Here is a 21,821-nt window from a genome sequence, read left to right as displayed (position 1 = left end):
GCACATTTTTTGTGCCACCCCTAACTCCAGGTTTCAAGAGGTCTCAAAACTGGGGAAAGCCAAACACAGACGCAACTAAGCAAGTTGCTGCCACCACCCCGGGGCCCTGCCAGGGTCCTGAGGTACGGAGCAGGGGGAAGACGAACCGAGCTGCGACCAGGTAAAGAACACACCAAAAACACCATTCCCACACACCATAGCTACTGTGATTGCCACAGCTGCCACAAAAGCAGCTAGTCTTTATAGCAGCAGTCACAGCCACCGTGTAGGTGGCACACCAGACTCTCAACTGCATTGACACAAGGAGAGGCACCAGTGGAAACAAAAAAAATAAAAAAGAAGAGATCCTCTCTCTCCACAAAGCACACTCCAGAGTAACAGAAGAAGCGTCTATGATAATAGGGGAGGACTTGACACACCTGTCACAGATCATCTAGGCAACAAACCAACAGAGGAAAAGTTAATCTAACAGATGGAGAGAACAAGTCTATGGTTAATAGAGGAGGTGGGGAGAAGGGAGACAGGGAGGGAGGAAGGGGAAAGGGAAAGTGGAGGGGGAAGGGGGAGAGGGAAGGGGAAGGGGAGAGATTGAATAAATGGCAAAATGAATAAGTATGATTTGTAACAATGAATACACTAATAAAAAATAAATTTTAAAAAGTCAAAAGATATATCAAAAAAAAGAAAAGGTTCCCTTGTTACTTAATCGAATTTTCCACAGCATCTTTGGAATCACTCAGTCAATAAATTATTGTTATTATTTTTTTTAAAAAACAAGAGGTCTCAAAATGTATAACTAAGTGTCCCTTCTGTAAGAGGGCAAAGGAATTGAATAGACACCACTTATATACACAAAGACTTAAAGTGTTACCTGTGGGAGTGGGGATAGTGATCACTGTGGAGAAAGGAAGATGCTTAAACCAAATACATGAATTCTAAAGTTAGAATTTTAGACACTGGGGCACCTGAGTGCTGAGCTTTTTTGGCAAAGAGGAACACCATCAACAGCTCTCAGTTTACCACATTAGTGACTCTAAACTACTGCCCCTAAATCCCAAACTGGTAAGTGACGCCTGAGAATACCAAATGCGGTAGCAATGCCCCATACTACCCCCTTCTGCTGCCTGCCAAATCAAAGCCATTAATCTCTGCGTGACTTCCAGAATGCACTCACTGAAGGCCTGTCATCACAGCGTGGCAGTCTGTAACTTTAAATGCTCAAAATTTTATTCAGATATACACAAGAATCTACATGTACCACCTGTATTTTCCCTCCCGGTCCTTTTATAGTTTCTTGATAGCTCACTCTGCTGTAGACTCGCATGAGCTTAGAATGCTGTTCAATCAGCCAAAAATTTCCTGGCTGAGAGAATTATTAAGTTAAGAAATGTGGCATAAGAGGCATAATTTGAAACTCCAGCTAGACTGGACTGGGAAGCAGAAATGCAGAGTAAGGGCTTAAAATACACCACTTGATGGATGGCCTGAATCATTGCTGGGTCTCTTCCATCTCTATGTTTTATATAATAAAGTAGCACTATACTTTCCAAGGAATTTCACATTAGCATAGAAAATTCTTCTATTGAGTTTTAATGAGGTTTTATATAGAACTTATCTGAATGTCCTCTTCATCTGCAGAATAGTGTACTTTTGCTATCTGAAGTAGATAAAGCAAAGGATTAATTCCTAAGGCTGTGAATTGCTCTAATGTACCTGTGTTGCTCTTGTCTGTGCACAACTTTTGCTCCCTTCTCTTGGACATAGAAACCTTCTTTCCTATGGGTAAACACAGTTTATATGATTTTAATCCTGCCCTGGCCATTAGGGTCGTCTTATGACAAAGGGGTGGTATTATGACCCAGGTATGTCCAGTCAAAGTACCCCATTTCTTGGGCCCCAACAATTGACTCAAGGATGAGCATATGAGTCAAGTCAGGCTAGCCAAGGCGTTTCTGCTGAAATTGCTCACACAAGTCTGGGGTGACTGATAGTCCTCCTCACACTCCCATGCCTCTGTGGAGGGAGGCACTATGAGAATGCAAACAAGAAGTGACAAGCAGAGAGAGAATCAGAGCTCCTGGATCTAGCTGTGTGTAGAGCTAATGAAAATCCCTTTCGACTTCACAGGTACATTTGCCATTATATTCCCTTTTTGCTTAGGTTAGTTTGTTTTGGTCTTCTGACCCTTGCAACAAAAATATTCACAAATAACACATTTCTATGTCTCCTTGGGACAAAAGAATTAAACATAGAGGTATACCTTGCTTTATGTAATTGGTGTCTTTTTCAGAAGTTGAGAATAAATCTAAATTTTGTGAATCAAATCATACTATATGAAAACTAACACATTCCTAAGAGGAAATTTGTAGGGGGGTCTTTCATAGTACAGTTTGTTTGTTTTAGGGAAAGGTGTTACAACCTAAATGGAAAGGTGCAAGTAATGCACAGAGGTTCAGGGAGGGCTGTTGGAATGGCTTTCATGATGCCTGAAAGAAAGCAATGGCTTCAGTGATTTCATTACATTGTGGGTTTAATTCTCACCCTTGTAGGCTTTGAAATTTGATTTAGTTGGTGCACTAAGATAGGATCTTTCCCTCAGGGAAGGATTCCCATTAAGCAAGCTCACAGAGACTAAAATAGAAAACCAAAATGTCAATTGATTAATGGACAATGAGAAAGACCATCATCCATTGGACCAGAATCCTTGCATCAGCAGATCGTTGTGTTCTGGTTTTTAGGACACAAGATGCATCCTGATAGTCTGAATTCAGCCCACGTACGCTTTTTGTATGCCTGTGGTATAGTATATATAAAGTTTGAAATTAGATAACAAATCATGAAACTTTACATAAAAATCTGGGAACCTCTCTTGAAAAAATGTAATGCCTGCCTACGATGGTTCCTCCTTCTATGGCATCAATTTCCTGGATCTGAGTAGGAGCTGAGCCCTTTCTGTGAGACATGTACTCTCCAGTATACTAGAGCTCCTGTCAGGCTCATTTTCTCCGTTTATATTCCCTTCCTGGCTGCTATGTATTGAATGTCCCTCCAAAACTCATTGAAGCTTGATCCCCATTGTAACAGCATTAGGGTGGGAAATCGGACTATGGTAGTTTTGAAAGGTGGGGCCTTTAAGCGGTGATTGGATTAATCCATTTATGGGGTAATGGGTTCATGGTTTAGCGGGTCGTCACAGAGTAGCACTCTTGGCTTTATAAGGAGAGCAAGTGAGTATGTGAGAGAGCTCTTGCCATCCTCACCATGTGATTGCCCACATCACCACGGAGTCCTGCAGTGAGTGCCCACCCAGAAGAAGTCCCTCACCAGATGTGCCCCCTGCACTGTGAACTTCCCAGGCTCTAAAACTGTAAGAAAGAAATTTTGCTTTTTAATAAACTACCCAGTTTCGGGTATTCTGTTATAGGAACACAAAAATGGACTAACACACTGGTCTATACAGGCATTTGAGTTTGATACATTTAGAAAGGAAAAGCTACATATGAAGCCAGTAAACTCATTTCTTCCCCCAGCCACATGGATTGATTCAGGGGGGAATGTGAGTGAAGCCAGGGCAATCAGAATGAATCTCAGGAGTTTTGCTGGTAATGCTGGGATGAAGATGCTCACTTATTTTCTGCTGGTAAGAATAAATGTTTCTCCACCACCACCACCACCCCATACAGATAAGCAGTTGTTTCAGCACAATTTTCTGAAGACTCCTCTCCACCATTGAGCTACCTTGGCACCTTTGTTACGAATCGATGGGCCATATATGACTGAGTCTATTACTGATCTATATGTCAATGCTTTCACATATACAACATCATCAGACCACACCTGACAGTTTATGTTAATGAGGTGACTCATGGTGGGCCCATCAGACCATAAGGTATCAGTCTGATCTCCAGGAATGGGAGGAAGTTGCTGGAAACTGAATTCAACCACATGGGCAATCAATCAATCAATCATGCCTATCTAATGGAGACCCAATAAAAACTCTGTACAGCAAAGCTGGAGTGAGCATCCCTGGTTGGCAATACTTTGTGCGTATTATCACACATCCATACTGGAAGAGTAGTGCATCCTGAGCACAATGGAAGCTTGGCATTTGGAACCGTCCTATACTCTATCCTATGTGTCTCTTTTTTGGACCTGTACCCTTTTCCTCTAATAAACAAGAACCATGAGTGTAATAGCTTTCAGTGAATTCTCTGAGTCCTCATTGTAAATTATCAAACCTGAGGACATTTTGGGGGACTCCTTGAACTTGCAGTTGATGTCAGAAGTGAAGGCAGTCTTGGGGACTGTACCCTCTAACTTTGCTGTAACACTCTAACTCCTTGTAGTTGTTGTCAGAAGTCTTGAGCAGAATAGGTAGTCTGGAGTATGCCCTTGAACTTCACAGTTTGTCTACTTCTAGGTATACACACTTAATAATAAACAGATCTGTACAGTTAATTTATATTTATCATTACTTATTTCCTGGACACAAAGGATCATCTTCCTCAGAGGTGAATTTACCATGAAGCTAATGAAGCTTATGCTTCAAGACCCCTCATTTGCAGAAGCACCTTCCAAGGCTTGTGTGTTCACAAGACAATGTGTTCATATAGTCATATGTTTTTATAAAAATTGCAAAAGTAGGATATTTATCTGCATTTGATTCAGACTACTGTGCATTTTGTATCTTGTTTTGTATTTATCATTTTGTGTTCTTTTTCTAAAAGAGGGCCCTCCAAACCTCAGGCTCCGCTGGTCTTCCTTCAAAGTTATCAGGCACTGGTCAATTCATTTTGCTTTGTTGTGAATAATATGCCTACTAAGTGACAATTTGATGTGTGCGTGCGTGTGTGTGTGTGTGTGTGTGTATTTCCCTATAACTAAACGATAGGTGTTTTTCTGATTTTAAGACTGTAAGAATCAGTGTAGTGCCTCCTTATTCCCTCCTATCACTCAGCAAATTCCAGGGCTTTAGAGGTTACCTCCCAGGAGCCAAGACAAGGGGCCAGACCTCTTTGGGCAAGGGAAAATTCTTTACTACAAAGTATAAAATACCACTGATGTAATCGTTAGTGTATTTCTACTTTTATTTTTATAAATTTTACAGTATCCATAAGTGTTTTTATAGGTCACCATGGCTCTTCCAAACCTATTTTTCTTGTAGGCTTATAAATTTCTCATCTTCATCACGGTTGCCAGTTGTAGATTTATAAGCCCTGAAATCAGTTGTTATAAGTCATCCAACTTTGTTCTTTTTTAAATTGTTTGGCTATTTTAGGTCATTTGCATTTTCATGTAAATTTTACAAGTAACTTGTGAATTCCTATAAAACATCTTGCTGGAAGTCTGATTGGGATTGGGTTGAATCTATAGATCAAGCTGGGGAAAATTAACATCTTAGCAATATCGAGTTTTCCGATACTTGAATGTTAAGTATTTCATTTAGGCATTCTTTAATTTCTTTCAAAATGGTTTTATAGTTTTCAGTGTAGAAGCTATATAATCTTTTCTGAAATTTATCCTATAGTAGTTTGTGGTTTCAATACTGTTTTAAAAGAAATTATATTTTTATTTTATTTTCTAACAATTTGTTGCACCTATATAGAAACACAATTGATTTTTATATGTTGACTTTGTATCGTGCTGTCTTGAGAGTCCCCAGCTACATTGGGATTCTAGTACTAGAACAGCTAGCAACTCTGCCCTAACAGAAAATGAAGGGGAGCTGGGCATGTGTATTTACAATGTGCTTTTCATGGGATACTTCTTTCACCTGGTAGACAATCTAATGCATCATTGTCTGACCCATAACCAGGAATCCCTCACACAAGAAACTTGCTTATACTGGCAGATGCCCTTGTGGGTCTTGTCTGGCCCATATCTAATTTATGCTTGCCTAACCATTGCTCTGGTTCTGGAAGCCCACCCTTGTGTCCTCCCTGGAGTTCCAGGGAAAACCTAGCTTGGGATAGCCCCTGGTTCTTCAGATAAAAGGTGCAAATTTAATACAGCACCACAGTAGGAAATAAATTCAAAGATTTATTACTTACAGATCCTGAGAAGGGAGGGCTCCATGAGTTAGAAGGGCAGTCCTCCATCCCCAGGTCACGCGAGGCAGGCATGAAGAGTCAGGCAGAGAGAGAGAGAAAGAGAGAGACAAATAGCAGTACTCACATATGTAAGGGAAAAGGGTGCTAGTCAGTTTAAGTTCATGGGCAAATGCCTGAATGGTCCACTTAAAGGAAACAACAGGAAAGCGGGGAGATTCCTCTAAGTTCTTATCTCTAGCCACCAGCTTGGACCACTTGAGTGTGGTGCCTTACTTCTACTACCCAGGCAGCAACCTTTGCTGTATTATTCCCATTACACATGCAAATTTGCTAAATTCATTTATTAGTTCTAGTAGCTTTTTTTGTAGATTGTTTAGGACTTTGTAAGTCTGCCATCATAGCATCCATGAATAAAAAGAATTTTACATTTTCCTTTCCAATTCAAAGGCTCTTATTCATTTACTTGCCTTATTGCATAGATTAGGACCTCCAGTACAAAGTTAAACGGAAATGATGAGAGAAAACATATTCGTCTCATTCCCAAATTTGGGGGAGCGGGGGGGAGTCAGTCTTTCACTATTAAAAATGATGTTAGTTGTGAGGTTTTCTTTTGTATAAGACCTTTATCATGTTGAGGAAGTTTCTTTCACTTCCTAGTTTTCTTTTTTTTTTCTTTCTTTTTTTTTATTGTAACAGTTGATTGTACATACCTGTGGGGTACAGAGTTGAATATCAATACTTGTGTGCAACATGTGATGCTCAAATCAGGATAAATAGCATATTCAACATTCTACAATGTAATCGTTTTTCATGTCCCTTTACCAGTTCCTCCTTTACTCCCCGCCCCTTTCCCACTTCTTAGTTTTTCTAGAGTTGTTGAATTCTTGTTAGTTATTTCTAGTAACTGAAATGACCATATGGTTTTTCTTCCACATTTTATTAGTGTTTAATTATGATTATTAATTTTTACCTTTTAAAAATTGAGATATAATTCACATACCATAAAAACTCACCCTTTTAAAGTATACAATTCAGTGGTTATTAGTGTATTCACAAGGTTGTTCACCAACACCACTACCTAATTCCAGAACATTTTCATTACCCCAAAAAGAAATTACAGATCCATTCCTCAACCCCTAACAACTACTAATCTACTTTCCGTCTCTATGAATTTGCCTATTCTGAACATTTCCTATAAATGGAATCATATAGCATGTGACTTTCTGTGTCTGGCTTCTTTCACTTAGCATAATGTTTTCAAGGTTTATCATTGTTGTATCATGAACCAGTATTTCATTGTTTTATATGGCTGAATAATGTTCTGTTGTATGGATATAGCATATTTGGTTTATCCATTCATCAGTTGATGGACATTAAGGGCTATTCTGATTTTTGGCTATTGTGAATAATGCTGCTATGAACATTCATGTACTCGTTTTTGCGGGAGCATGTGTTTTCAATTCCCTTGAGTATATACCTAGGAATGGAATTGCTGGGTCACGTGGTAAATCTATGTTTATCTTTGTAAGGAACTGCAACTGCCAAGCTATTTTCCAAAGCAAATACACCATTTTATATTTCTATCAGCAGCGCTCAAAAGTTTCAATTTCTCTTCATCTTCGCCACAATTCTTATTGTCCGTCTTTTTTATTGTACTACCCTAGTGGGTGTGTTTAGGTTTTGATTTGCATTTCCCTAATGACTAATGATGTTGAGCTGTATTGGCCATTTGTATATCTTCTTTGGATAAATGTCTTTTCAAGTGCCTTGCCATTTTTTTTTAATTGGATTGTTGACTCTTTTGTTCTAAGTTGTAAGTGTTCTCTCTATATTCTGTACACTAGATTCCTATCACATATATGATTTGCAAATATTTTTACCCACTCTTTAGATTATCTTTATGCTTTCTTGTTATTCATCTTTTCAGCACAAAAGTTTTTTAATTCTGATAAAGTGCAATTTTTTTTTTATTTTGTTCTAGGTGCTTTTGGTGTCATATCTAAGAAACCATTGTGTAAAACAAGTTCATGAAGATTTACATTTAGTTTTCTTCAGAGAATTGTATCGTTTTACCTCTTACATTTGGTTACTGATCCGTTTTTGAGTCCATTTTTCTATCAGATGTGAAGATACCTTCACTCTTTTGCATGTGGCTATCTAGTTGACTCAACATCATTTCTTGAAAAGACTATTCTTTCTCCTCTGAATTTTCTTGGAACACTTGTTGAATATCCTTTTACCATATATGAGACAGTTTACTTATGGACTCTCAATTCTATTCCATAGACATATCTACATGTTTATCTTTATACCAGTGCCACATAGTCTTGGTTACTTTAGCTTTGTAGAAAGTTCTGAAATCAGGAAGAGTAAGTACTTCAACTTTGTTCTTCTTTTTCAATATTGTTATGACTATTCTGTGTCCCTTGTAAATCCATATGAATTTTAGAACTAGCTGGCCAATTTCTCCAAAATAAAGCAGCTGGGGTTTTGATAGGGATTGCATTGACTCTGTAGATCAAGTTGGGGAGTATTGCCATCTTAACAATATTGAATCTTCCAATCCATGAACATGAGATTTCTTTCCATTCATTTAGGTCTTCCTTAATTGCTTGTAATAATGTTTTGTAGTTTTCAGTGTGTAAGTCTTGCACCACTTTTATTAAATTTATTCTTGAGTATTTTATTCTTTTTGATGCTACTATGAGTGGAATTTATCTTCTTAACTTAATTTTTAGATTGTTTATTGCTAGTGAGTAGAAATGCAATTTATTTTTGTACATTGGTCTTGTATCCTCAAACCTTACTGAACTCATTCATTAACTCTAGTAATTTGGGGGATTACTTAGCATTTCTGTAGGCAAAGTCATGTCTTCTCAAAATAGAGGTAGTTTTAGTCTTTCTTTTTAAATCTGTATAAATTTTATTTCTTTTTCATACTGAATTTCCCTGGCTGGAACCTCTAGTTCAATGTTAAATAGAAGTGGTGAGAGTGGACATCTTCACCTTGTTCCTGATCTTAGGGGACAAGCATACAGTCTTTCACCAGTAAGTGTGATGTTAGCTGTGGGTGTTTCTTAGGTGCTCTTTACCAGATGGAGGAAGTTCCCCCCCCCTTTTTTTTAATTTATTGAAACATAATTGATTGTACATATCTGTGGGGCACAGCATTGAATATCCATACCTGTGTGCAATATGTGATGCTCAAATCAGGATAATTAGTATACTCAGCACTATACAATGTAATCATTTTTTGCATCCCTTTACCAGTTCTCACTAACCCCAGAAGTTCCCTTCTGCTGCTAGGTGTTGACTGCTTTTTATTACGAAAGGGTGTTGGATTCTGTGAATTTCATTTCTGCATCTATTGAGAGGCTCATGTGGAATTTTTTTGTCTTTTATTCAACTGATATGGCATATTGTATAGACTGATTTTTGTATGTTTAACCACCTTTGTAATCTGAGACAAATGCCACTTGATCATGGTATATAATCCTTTTTTTATAATACTGGATAGTATTTACTAATATTTTATTGAGGATTTTTGTGTCTACATACGTAAGGACTATTGATATGCGGTTTTATTTTCTTCTGATGGCTTCGTGTGGCTATGCTGTAAGGGTAATACGGACCTCACAGAAAGAGTTAGGAAATGTTTCTTCCTCTTCTGTTTCTTGGTAAGAGTTTGTAAAGAATTGGTTTTAATTATTCTTAAATAATTGGTAGAATACATCAATGAAAAAAATCTGGTCCCAGGCTTCTCTTTGTGGAAAGATTTTTGCTTTATTAATTTAATCTCTTCACTTCTTATGACTCTATTCAGACTTTCTATTTCTTCTTGATTCAGTTCTGGTAGTTTGTATCTTTCTAGAAATTTGTCTAGTTCATCCATATTATCTAATTTGTTGGCATTCAATAATTCACAGTATTTTCTTATAATCCTTTTTATTTCTATAAGGTTGATAGTAATGTCTACTCTTTGTCCTGATTTACTAATTTGAGTGTTCTCTCTATTTTTCTTTGTCAGTCTAGTTAAAGGTTTGTCAATTTTGTTGATCTATTAAAAGAACAAATTTTTGGTTCTGTTGATTTCCTCTGTAATTTTTTTCTATTTTGTATTTTATTTATCTCTGATTGAATTTTTGTTTTCTCCCTTCTGTTTGCTTTGGGTTGAGTTTTCTCTTTTTTAATTTCTTTATTTCTCTTTTTGGTTCTGCCAGTTTTTATTTCCTACATTTTGAAGTTCTAATGTAAAGCACCTATATATTTATAGTTGTTATACCTTCTGGATATATTAGCCTTTTTATAATTATTGTTTGCTTTTTTGAAGTTAGTAATACATCTTGTCTAGAAATCTACTTTGTCTAATAGTAAATTAACCTCACCAGTTTTCTCAGACTTACTGTCTGCTTGTATATCATTTCCCATCCTTTAACTTTCAACCTATGAAATCTTTATACTTAATGTGTGTCCCTTGTAGACAGTATATAGTTCTTTTTCATACCCAGTCTCACAAATTCTGCCTTTTAATAGAAATATTTAGTCCATTTACATTTAAAGTAATTATTGATATGGTTGTATTTAAGTCTGCCATTTTGTTAATATGTTTTATCTGATTTTTGTTTTTCCTTTTTTGCCTTCTTTTGTATTAATAAATTTTTTCTATCTCATTTTTGTTTCTTTATTGGTTTATATGTCTTTGCACTATTTTTTTTTTAGCAGTCTTTCTGGGGATTACAGTATTCATCTTAATCTATCACAATTTCCTCAGAGTAAATATCAAATTACTTCAGGTAAAATATAGGAAATTTCAAACAACATGTTTCCAATTATCACCTGCATTCTTAGTGTTATAGTTGTTATATAAATTATATCTAAACATTATATGCCCAAGAATATGTTTTTATAATTTTCACTTTAAGCAGTCATATATATTTGCAACACATGAAGAGAAGAAAGGAAAAATTATATACATAGTTTTCGGTTTCTTTTAAATCCTATAGAATGCAGCTGCCCTCTCATGTCATTTCTCTTCAAGGAACTTCCTTTAGCATTTTTTGCAGTGTAGGGCTACTGGTAATTCCCTCAACTTGTGTTTATCTGGAACTGTACTTATTTTATCTTAATTTTTGAAAGATATTTTCACTGAAATGCTCTGAATATAGAATTCTTATTTGATAGATTTTTGTATTTCTGTATTTATTTATTTATTGTATCCTAATTGGTTTTTATTTCTAGCTCTTTGAATATGTCATTCCAATGTCTTTTGGTCTACGTGGTTTCTTTGGGGAAATCAGCCATTGCAGTGTTTTTCTTCCCCTATGTGTAATATATCAATCTCTATTAACTGCAGAAGGTTTCACACAACCACTTCACTTTGCTATCATTACTGGAAGTTCAGCATTTTGAAAAAAGTCTAAAAGGAACTTAAGGACTCAATGTAGTCATTAAGAGTTTGCACAATGTCGTCATTAGGAGTTTGATAGCAAATTGACGATAGGACTTTTTTTTATGTTCACTTATTGGCATCAAATGAACAGAATGTCAAATCCATCTCTGAATTTCTTCCACATGGCCATAGAAACAACAAGTTTCTGAGCAAATTATTAGGTCATCCTAGAGACAATCTCATGTAGGTGTTAAGAAGATAGAAATCCTGTATCGTGTGAAAAGGGGTTGCTTGTGTATAATCAATTAAAATATGATTTGATGAAGGCACAGTGTATACCAAGAGACAATGATATGATTCAGCAGCTTATTACCCCATTTGAAAAATATTAACTTGACTGAATTCTGTAGTAAAGATTACAAATAAATTTTACTAGTTTTTGGTCTATACATAGAAAAGCTTACATACAAATATGATATCCTACTTTTCAAAATAGGGTTAAGAGATGATTCTCTTAGAAGTTGAGAGTGGTGTTTTATATTTTCCTGTCTTTCTCATAAAAATGTTGATTAATTCATAAAGCTAAGTGAGTAAAGACATTGATTTAGGAGGACAAATCCCCTTAACTGCTCCAAATGTATCTATCAAAGTGAGGAACTCTTAGAACAGACATTAATGTTCTTGTCTTTCAAAACATGCACGCGTGCACACACACACACACAGACACATCCATCACATAGGGCATCTCTTGATGTTCAACAATCCTCCTTTTCAAAAGTCATTGATTCTACTTGTCTCTTAAGAGTACCAAGAAATAATGGTTTTACAATAGGCAACCTTAAATAAGAATGCACCACCTCTTCAGGTGGATAACAATTTGAACAGCATTCTTTAACATTTCAGAAACGTAATACTGACTACCCCTTAACAAAGAAATCTCCCCAGTAGTGAAATTTAAGTGCAAATTAAAAATAGATTTACAGTGAAAAAGCACATAGTTCCATGGCTTGACTAACTGTAAGAAAGGCAGCTGGTATGACAAATTCAACTTTGTGTGATGGCCTGATTTGCCCTTTGTGACTACACTATGGTCAGTCAAAAGAAAAGACCATATAAATTTGACCTAATTTGAGTGTTTCCTCAGAATTTCTCCAAAAAGAACTTTCCCCTTTTGTGTTGTTTTCTTTCCTTTTTCAGATTTTGTATCCATACAACCAAAGAATTTTGATAATGAAGCCATGCAAGGAAAAGAAAAAAGAGACAGATAATATTTTAAAATAGAAAAATAATCTATATTCTTTCTTGCTTTGTTTTTCAATAAAGCTCAGTAAAATACCTTCTTAAGTTTACCCACAGTTTGTACAGAAATAATAAGGCCATGTTAATATGCGGTACTTTTTTCAAGTAAGCACAAATAACAAATTACAGTTCAATGATATTTTACAAAGTCAACCTACCTCTGTGTGCCCGCCAACCGACATAAATAAATGGAACATTACCAGCATCACAAAGACCCCCTAATATTTCCTCCCAATTTTATCTTCCCTAAAGCTAAAAATTGTCATGAGTTCTATCACCATAGATAAATAAGCTAATCTGTGGCATATAGGCCTGGGAATGAAATTGATGAGTCATAGAATAGGCTCACGTTTTTCTTTAGTAGACATTGCCATTTGGGGCAATTTTGAATGGTTCTTGATAGATTTTTAGGCAATTATTTGGTTCTGATAAATATCAAGCATTTTCTGGGATGAAGAGGGTACAAATGGAATAGTGAATGTGATTCACACTCATTCACTCATTCATTCAACAAGCTTTTGGTAAGCATTTTTATATGCCAAGCATTGTGCTAGGCATTGGCAGTACAGGATTGAGCAAATTTGTCTGTTCTCACCAAGTAACTTTATAATTATCTGCATCAAAATCATTTACACTGAGCAGAAAACATAGGAGAAAATCTTTATGACTTTGTGTCATTGACTACACTGTATTCCCTCAGCAAATTCATATGTTGAAGTCCTAACCCCAAGTACTCCAGAATATGACTTTATTTGGAGATAAGGCCTTTAAAATGTTCATTAAGGTAAAATGAGGTCATATGCATGGGTCCTAATCCAATATGACTGGAATCCTTATAAGAAGAAGAAATTAGGATTGTTATAGTTAATTTTGTGTGTCAGCTTGACCAAATCACAGGGTACCCAGATATCTGGCTAAATATTTTTTCTGGGTCTGTCTGTGAGGGTGTTTCTGGATGAGATTAATATTTGAATTGATGGACTCATAAAGCAGATTGCCCACCCCAATGTGGGAGAGGGCCTGAATAGAACAAAAGGCAGAAGAAGGAAGAACTCACCCCTTCTGCCTGACTGTGGAGCTGAAACATCAGTCTTCTCCTGCCCTCAAACTGAGACTTATACCAGGGGCTCCCCTGGTTCTCAGATGTTCAGACTTGGACTGACCCACACTACTGGCATTCCTGGGTCTCCAGGGGCACTTCTCAGCCTTCATAATTGTGTAAGCCAGTTCCTCGTAATAAATGTTTATATATATACACACATGCACATATGTTTTCTATTGTGTTTCTCTGCAGAACACTGACTAATACAAGGACATACACATGTGCACACACAGAGGAGAGACCATGGTGTGCAGACACAATGAGGAGGCAAGAAAAGAAGAGAAACGTCAGAAGAAACCAAACCTGCCAACACCTTGATCTTGGATTTCTAAGCTCCAGAACTGTGAGAAAATAAATTTCTGTTGTTTAAGCCACCCAGGCTGTGATATTTTGTTATTGCACACCTTGCAAACTAATACACCTTGGGTTGGGTAAACAGATTTTAGATGTGACAGTGAAAGCATGATGCATAAAATAAAAAAAATTCATAAACAGAACTTAATCAAAATTTTAAATGTTTGCTCTGCAAAAGACACTGTTAAGAGAATGGAAAACAAGCCACAGAATGGGAGAAAATATTTACAAATCGTATTTCTGACAAAGGAATTATATTAAGAATATATAAAGAATTCTCAAAACTTAGCAATAAAAAAACCCAATTAAGAAATGGGCAAAAGAGTTGAAAAGACATTTCACTAAAGAAGACATACAGATAGCATAGAATCATATGAAAAGATGTTCTTCATAATTAGTTACAAATTAAACCACAATGAGATTCCTCTACCCACCTATTAGAATGGTTTATGTCAAAAATACTGATCATACCAAGTACTGTTAAGGATGTTGAGGAACTGAAACCCTCATATATTGCTGGTGGGAGGCAAAACAGTACAGCCACTTTGGAAAATAATTTGGCAGTTCTCTCATAAACATATACTTACCATACAACCCAGAAATCTCGCTCCTGGGTTTCTGTCCAAATGGAATGAAAACCTTTGTTCACACAAAAACCTATTTGAGAATGTTCAGAGCACCTTTATTCATAATTCCCCACAACTGGAAACAACCCAAATATCCCTTACCAGAACGGATAGACAGAATGTGGTACATCGATGTCCTGGAATACTACCCAACAATGAAAAGGAATGAACTACAGATAGAAGCAACAACATGGCTGAGTCTCCGATTCATTATGCTGGGTGATACATATATACTGTATGTTCCATTTCATAATATCCTAGAAAAGGCAAAATGATAAGGGTACAAAACAGATGAGTGGTTGCCAGGAGATAAGGGTTTGATGACCAAGGTGAAAAACAAAATAATTTAGAGGGAGAAGAGAAGGAGACGGTGATGGAACTGGATCTTGATTGTAGTGGTGGTGGCTACATAACTCTGTATATTTGTCAAAACTCATAAAACAGTTACCAAAAAGAGTGAATTTTGCTATATATAAGTAAAAACTAAATGATAAAAAGTGATGGATTCAGATATTCAGAGTCGAACACCTTTCTCTTAGGGAAAAAAGATCCTTTACATAGTTTTCTAAAAGTGGAAATAGGTTCAAGGATGAATAAGAGTAAAGTAAAAGATACCATGGTGTGTATGGAGAAAGGGAAACACTTCATACTGCTAAGGAGTGATGCTGAAGAAGGAATTTATGGATGAATGCCCTGCAAAGTTGTTTTGACCTTGCACTGTAGGGTGTGGGTGCTATTGAAAGATTTTAAGAAAGATAATAATACAGACAGCTGTATTGGTCCGTTTCTGTTGTTTATAACAAAATACACAGAACTGGGTAATTTATAAAGAAAATAAGATTTATTGCTTACAGTTTCTGAGGCTGGGAAGTCCAAAGTTCATCTGGTGGTGGTGACAGTGACCCAGGGATCTCACATTACAAGATGGTGGAAGTAGAGAGAGCAGAGAGAGACTCTCTTCCTTTAAAGCCCTCAGAGCCACACCCCTGACCACCGCTTTTAATCCATTCACTGTGGCATGGTCCTACAATCTAATCACCTCTTCAAGACCCCACCTTTCAATTACCATAATAGGGTTTCCTACCATCAACAGTTACAATGGGAATTAAGCTTCTAATATATGAAATTTGGGGGACACAATTTAATCAATCCACAGCAACAGCTTTACATTTTAGATAAACTAGTCTAGCTGTGATATAGAAGAAACAATTTAACATGTAGAAAGATTGAAGGCAGGGAGATCAGCTAGAAGGTTTTTGCTATAACCCAAGTGAAATATGAAAAAAGTCCAGGCTCAGGCAGTGGTAATAGGAATATAGAGTAGGGGGAGGTTTCTGAGCCCTGCGGAGTATAGGTACATAAGCTCAAGAGAGCCGGAGGGGAAGTGACCAGAAAAAAAGAATCATTTAACTTTGGAGGACTTCCTCTCACTCTCGTTTCAGTCATAAGGGACAGAATCACTACCCCTTGGCACTACTCTGATTTCCATGATATGAACATACACAAATCCCAGACAATTTTTTTAAAATTGCATGACCTCACATTTATTTCAGATGTTTCCGTGAAATCCAAATGGCCACCAAATAACAGTGATTGAATGACCCCTAGTTAGGATGACCAAATATCCCATTTTGCTAGGAGATAGCCCCTGTTTACTCCTGATCTTCCTGCTTAGTTATTATAGTCTATTATTAATAGTACCTCCTTTTATTCTTAAAAATGCCCTGGTTTGGATGGCAAGTTTGATGGTCACTCTAAACTATAGTAGTTTCTCCATTTGACTATTCTTCAGGGGAAAAAAAAAAAAAAGCCACACAAGAATGTCAATAAATTCCTCTTTGATTATAGATCCAGAGAGATTTTTTCATCTACAAAGGCTTATAGAAAAGTAAAACAAAATGGAAAACTATGTAAAATGAACATAAAGGTAAATTATTTAATGACATAGAAATATATCCAATTAATGGACTGGATCATCAAGTAATTATTGAGTTTTTCCCATTTACTTTTGTTCTCCCTTTGTATTAAATCTGTATAAAATGTAAAGCCTTACTGTCCCTTTGTACTTAAAAATTTCAGCAGAGTGCCCCCAAGGCTTTGAAGGGAATTAGAAGGTTGTGACTGGTTGCTAGGTCCCTGACTGTTCTCCTTTCAAAGCATCATTCTTCATTCTGTCTTCTATAATCCTGCAAGAAACCAAAGCAAGCTTGCTCAGTAGGGATCCTTGGGAAATATCAAGAATTCTGCACTAAATCATCACCTCCCTCATGCTAGGTCCACACAGGGTAGACAGAAGAGAAAGAAGCATAACAACTTTGTTTTCTGGCACACTGTTCTGTCACATCAAGATTGGTTTTTGATGTACCCCAAATCCTGTTTTCACACTCTGACCATAATGCTAAAATATAATTCTGGCCTTTGTAAGCCAATATAAAAGTGATGGACCAGTAGAATACTGAGGCAAAGAAGACTGGAAGAAAAATAAAATAGTACTTTATTATTTCTACCCATCGTGCTTCCATAAAGGACTTGAGGCATTAAAACAAATAAGCAGTGGTTGTAATGAATTACATTCATTGTTAGCAATAATGAAATGAGGAGTAGCCCTTATGTTGCCCTCTTTTTTCTTCTTTTGCTTGATCTTTAGTTTTAAAATAGATTAAGTGTCCTGCAACTCTTCTCAGGTTCAACAGCTTGAATGAGATACTAACTCAAAGGATTAATACTTGTTTTTCTTTTAATCTCTGTAATAGTCTGATGCCTTCAAGCTTTCTAAAATGAAATTGAATTTGAATAAGGATATACTCCTGAGGTCTGCAAATTGTCAGTTCACAAAAGGTTCCTTCTCTGTATTCTATATTCTCTTTCTGAAGTCTATACGACGTATAATTTAGACCCAATTTTAAGTATAAGATGTAACATACATGTCAAAATTTTCTTTTTAAAAGAACCGATATTGTTTTCAGTTCCATTAAATATAAAGGATATCTACATAAAATGTATCCACAAAAGTTGTTTTGACATGGTAAGCATGGGCTTTTGCAAGGAGGTAAAGAAAATGGCCTCCCTTCAGCGTTCCTTAACCCCAGCAGGGACCAGAATGGGTACTAAATCAGTTACTATCACCATCTGTTCTATTATTTATTATGCTGCACTTAATTTATCTGTTTATGTATCTGTTTCCATCTCTGTCTCCCCTGTTAGATTCCATGAATTGCTTGAGGGCAGAGGTTGTTTCCCATTCATCTTTATTTCTCTGGCACCTACCGAGACAGAAATTTAGTAACTTGTTGAATGAATGAATAGGATTTGATTTTAATTTTGTTAAAGGCCATATGTACAACATGTAACACTGTGCCTCTTATATAGTAAGTGTTCTATAAATGTTAACTGTTATTTCCTATAATGGGGTCATATGGAGCTGTGCTGGTGATTCCTACTGGCTGTTAAATTTTCAGGAATTTTGAAAGCTGGTTAAATTATTAGTAGTTAGAAATAGGCCATGGTGGGAGTATTTACACCAAGGAAATTGGCAAGTGCTAGTATTCTGCTCCCTCACCCCCAGAGCTAGTTGTTAAACATTTACAAGCACACCACTGAGTCAGATAACCATAAGTGTTATCCTGGGGCTTGAATCTCTCTAATTGGTATCAATGTGCACGTATGATAAAGTGTGCATGTGATATGTGTTCGATTTAGGAAAGAGGAGAGAATGAAAAATAAAGGGGACCAGACAGGGAAAAGGAGATAGTCAGCCAGCAACTGAGAGAACTTCCAAATCTAACCACCTTACTTCCCTTGGAAGACAAACATTACAACCATTCATGACACAAAGTCTCCTGGTGGGCTTAATTTTGATCAACAAGAAAAAATTAACTGATGATCTGAAAAGTGGCAATTCAACACCAACCATTACTGAATTCACGAGAAACTTATTTCATCAGAAAAACTTCACAAGCTGTAATATTGACAATATAAAGATTTTACAACCATTGAAGTTCTCCACAAGGAACCAAGTTGCCTTGAAGGTTGTGAGTTCTTAATATAAATTAGGAGTGTTCACATGGAAGCTAGAAGAAAATCTGCAGATATAGCAGAGCCAGTTCTTACCAGCTGATCCTCTAGCACTTTGTTTTTTAAAGTCTCATCTACAGACTTCTAGGGACCCACCTCAGACCTATTGAACCAGAATCTGCATTTTAATAAGATCCTCAGGTTATTCAGATGAAAATTAACGTTTCAGAAGGCTTTGCTCTAGATCACCTCTAAGGTCACAGCTACCTCTGGGATTCTATGCCGCTGTCACTTGGATGAAGACATACATGTCATGCATATATTTTTCAGAATGAAACATCTTTACATTAAACTCCAGATACGAGTTCCAAAATAATCTCAACACAATGATGGGCTAATATCAGCAAGATGAAAGTCAAAATCCAAAGTAAAAAATCTGTGTTTAGACAAATTCGTGAAACGAGAGAATCAGGGCAAATCTGCAGAACCAAGTCCTGTAAAAGTGTGCAGGTGACTGACACACAAGCAATTCAACCCTCATCCTTCCGTCCTAGATTCTGAGCTCTTTTCATGTGCACTCATGGGTTTATATTACTTTGCTGAGTTTTCCGAAAACAGTGCAGGACTATACAATAGCTTCCTAACTAGACTGTTTAGTAAGATCTGCTTCTTTGGGGCTCTCCCCGCCTCCCACTGGGCCTGGAACAGAGTTCTGCACCAAATGAGTGCCCAACCAGTGTTAGCATTTTATATAGTGCCTTTGTTTCTATAGCTTCCCAGTGACAACAAAATCTGTATAACACAATAAAATAAATCTGTCGTATAAATTATTTATATTGATAAACAGTATATATGATATAAATTTTAACAAATCAACTAACAACCAATATACTACTACAATATCTAAATAATTCTGCAACTAACATTTTTAGCTTAAACTTTATACTATAAACTGTAAATATTTCCCCGATATGATCAAATCCATTGTCCACTCCTCAGGACCATTGCCTCTCTTCCTGACCTCTGTTGAGTATAACAAGGTTGACAAACTTTTTCTGTTAAGGGCCAGAGAGTAAATATTTAAAGTTTTGTGGGGCATACAGTCTCTGTCACAACTCCTTAGAAGCAGCCATAGACAATATGTAAATGAGTGAGCAAAGGAGCCTGGCTACATTCCAATAAAACTTTCTTTACCAAAACAGGCAGATCACAGTTTGCTGACCCTGAGGTAGATGATTCCGCATCACAAGTAGCCAAAATCTCCTCTTGCACTTATTCTAGGCAAATATTGTTTCAGTTCACATGGATTTACCCTCTTTTCAGAGAACCCATATGAGTCTTCTTTGTCCAATACAAATCAATGGTATGATCCCAATATGTGTATGGACAAAATGCTGAAAGGAAGAAAGGCACATTTGCACGAGTGTGTCTTTTGTTCCCATTTCTCCTTTAGTCTTCTGTCCTTATGTAAATGCAAAACTCTATTCAGCTGCTTATCTTTCTCAATCTGATTCCGGAGGAAAATTCACACATTGAAAATTCTTCTTCTTCAGCTCTAATAATGGAGATGGGCGGGCGCATGAGCCAAGGCTGAGCTAAGCTGCATAAAGAAATCTAGACTGAGAAGTTCAGAGACATTTTGCTTTTCAGCTTCTACCAGTCCTGCCGAAAGAGTGACCAGTTAGAGAAAGCAACCCTGCCCTCTTGGGAGGACCTGACTAATTCCCCTTAAATCTGTTTAGTTCCAAGTCCATGATACTCCCTCCCATGGCACTACTTCCCACACTGACTTATTTAACCAATTTGAAGAGGATTAAGGGCTCAGTTGACACTTATGGAATGAAAAACATGTTCTGGCAGCTTTAAGCAGTAGCACAATGAGTTAGAATGTCAGATAAAGGAATCTGGAGATTGTATCCCATTTTGAATTCAAGCTCATATCAAAAAGGCCTTAAAGGTTCTGTTTTAATTTGCAAATTGAGGTTTACCAGCAGCCAAGAAAGACAAACAGGCCTCATCAATGCAGCGTTTTTGCAAGTTTAATCCACAAGTTCACAGTTTCTTTGACCCTTCTGGTGCTTGAGATTGCTTTGCTTCTCCCAGAACACCATGTAATAAAAGGAAGCTGATCAATGAAGAGAGACCTACACTGCATGTGAAAAGATAGCTATGGGGAACTATAAAACAGTTTTATTTCATGGTTGAGTCTAATATTTTCCCAATATTTTAAATTCAGATTTTTTACTCTGCTTAAAACAATACAGGGGGGGAAACCTGTGTATTTTAACTTGCGAACATTGTTAGAAAAGCTGATTTTGGCTTTGCTTCAGAAGAAGGTTAGGGGTTAATTTATTTATTTGACAACAAAGACAGTTCCAGGTCAGATAATCTAGCTGTTATAATTTTGAAGTAAGCATAAATGTGATTTAGAAGCATATTCACCTTGTTATGTGCCTGCTAGTAAAAGATAGCAGTGAAATCCTCCATTGAGGCACCAGTTGCAGTAATCTTAATGAACTGGAGCCTGAGAACCATCAAGAAATAGCCACAACATCTGCAGTACAGAGAGCAATGATAAACAGGGAAAATGTTAATATTCAGTTTATTCTTTGCAAGACATGCATCAAATAATCACCCAGCATCCCTCCTTAAACATAGAAATGAATATGGCTACTTTCTTTCCACCTACACTGAATGAAGAGAAGCTTCAATCTCATCGACTAATTCAGCTGTTCTTTTAAATTGAATTTTTAAACATATGGGCACACAAACCAATCTATATGCAGAACAATTCTTTGAGCAGCATGCAAACGGTTTGGGATTACATGCTAGGTATCACACAAGTGAGTTTTCACAGTACAAAAGAATGAATTCCTTATTGTGGCACTTGAGATAACAATACTAAAGAATTTTAGCTCAACTTTAAATTGCTCCCTCCAACTGTTGTAGTTCTCTTAGCAGGAATATAACACCCTTCTTAGCTTCTG

General features: G+C 36.7%; 1 protein-coding gene across 1 annotated transcript in view; it reads left to right on the top strand.

The window, feature by feature from the left end:
• LOC134368152 (histone H3.3A-like) overlaps window positions 1-21,821 on the top strand; it is a 64,024-nt gene that overhangs the window by 213 nt on the left and 41,990 nt on the right. The window contains exon 2 of the mRNA XM_063084701.1: window positions 31-160. Coding sequence (XP_062940771.1) covers window positions 31-160 — 130 coding nt within the window. The remainder of the gene's footprint in view (window positions 1-30; window positions 161-21,821) is intronic.

This window comes from Cynocephalus volans, chromosome X (genome assembly GCF_027409185.1).
Source record: "Cynocephalus volans isolate mCynVol1 chromosome X, mCynVol1.pri, whole genome shotgun sequence".
In the NCBI taxonomy this organism is placed as follows: domain Eukaryota; kingdom Metazoa; phylum Chordata; class Mammalia; order Dermoptera; family Cynocephalidae; genus Cynocephalus; species Cynocephalus volans.
This window is presented reverse-complemented; position numbering and strand designations above follow the sequence as displayed.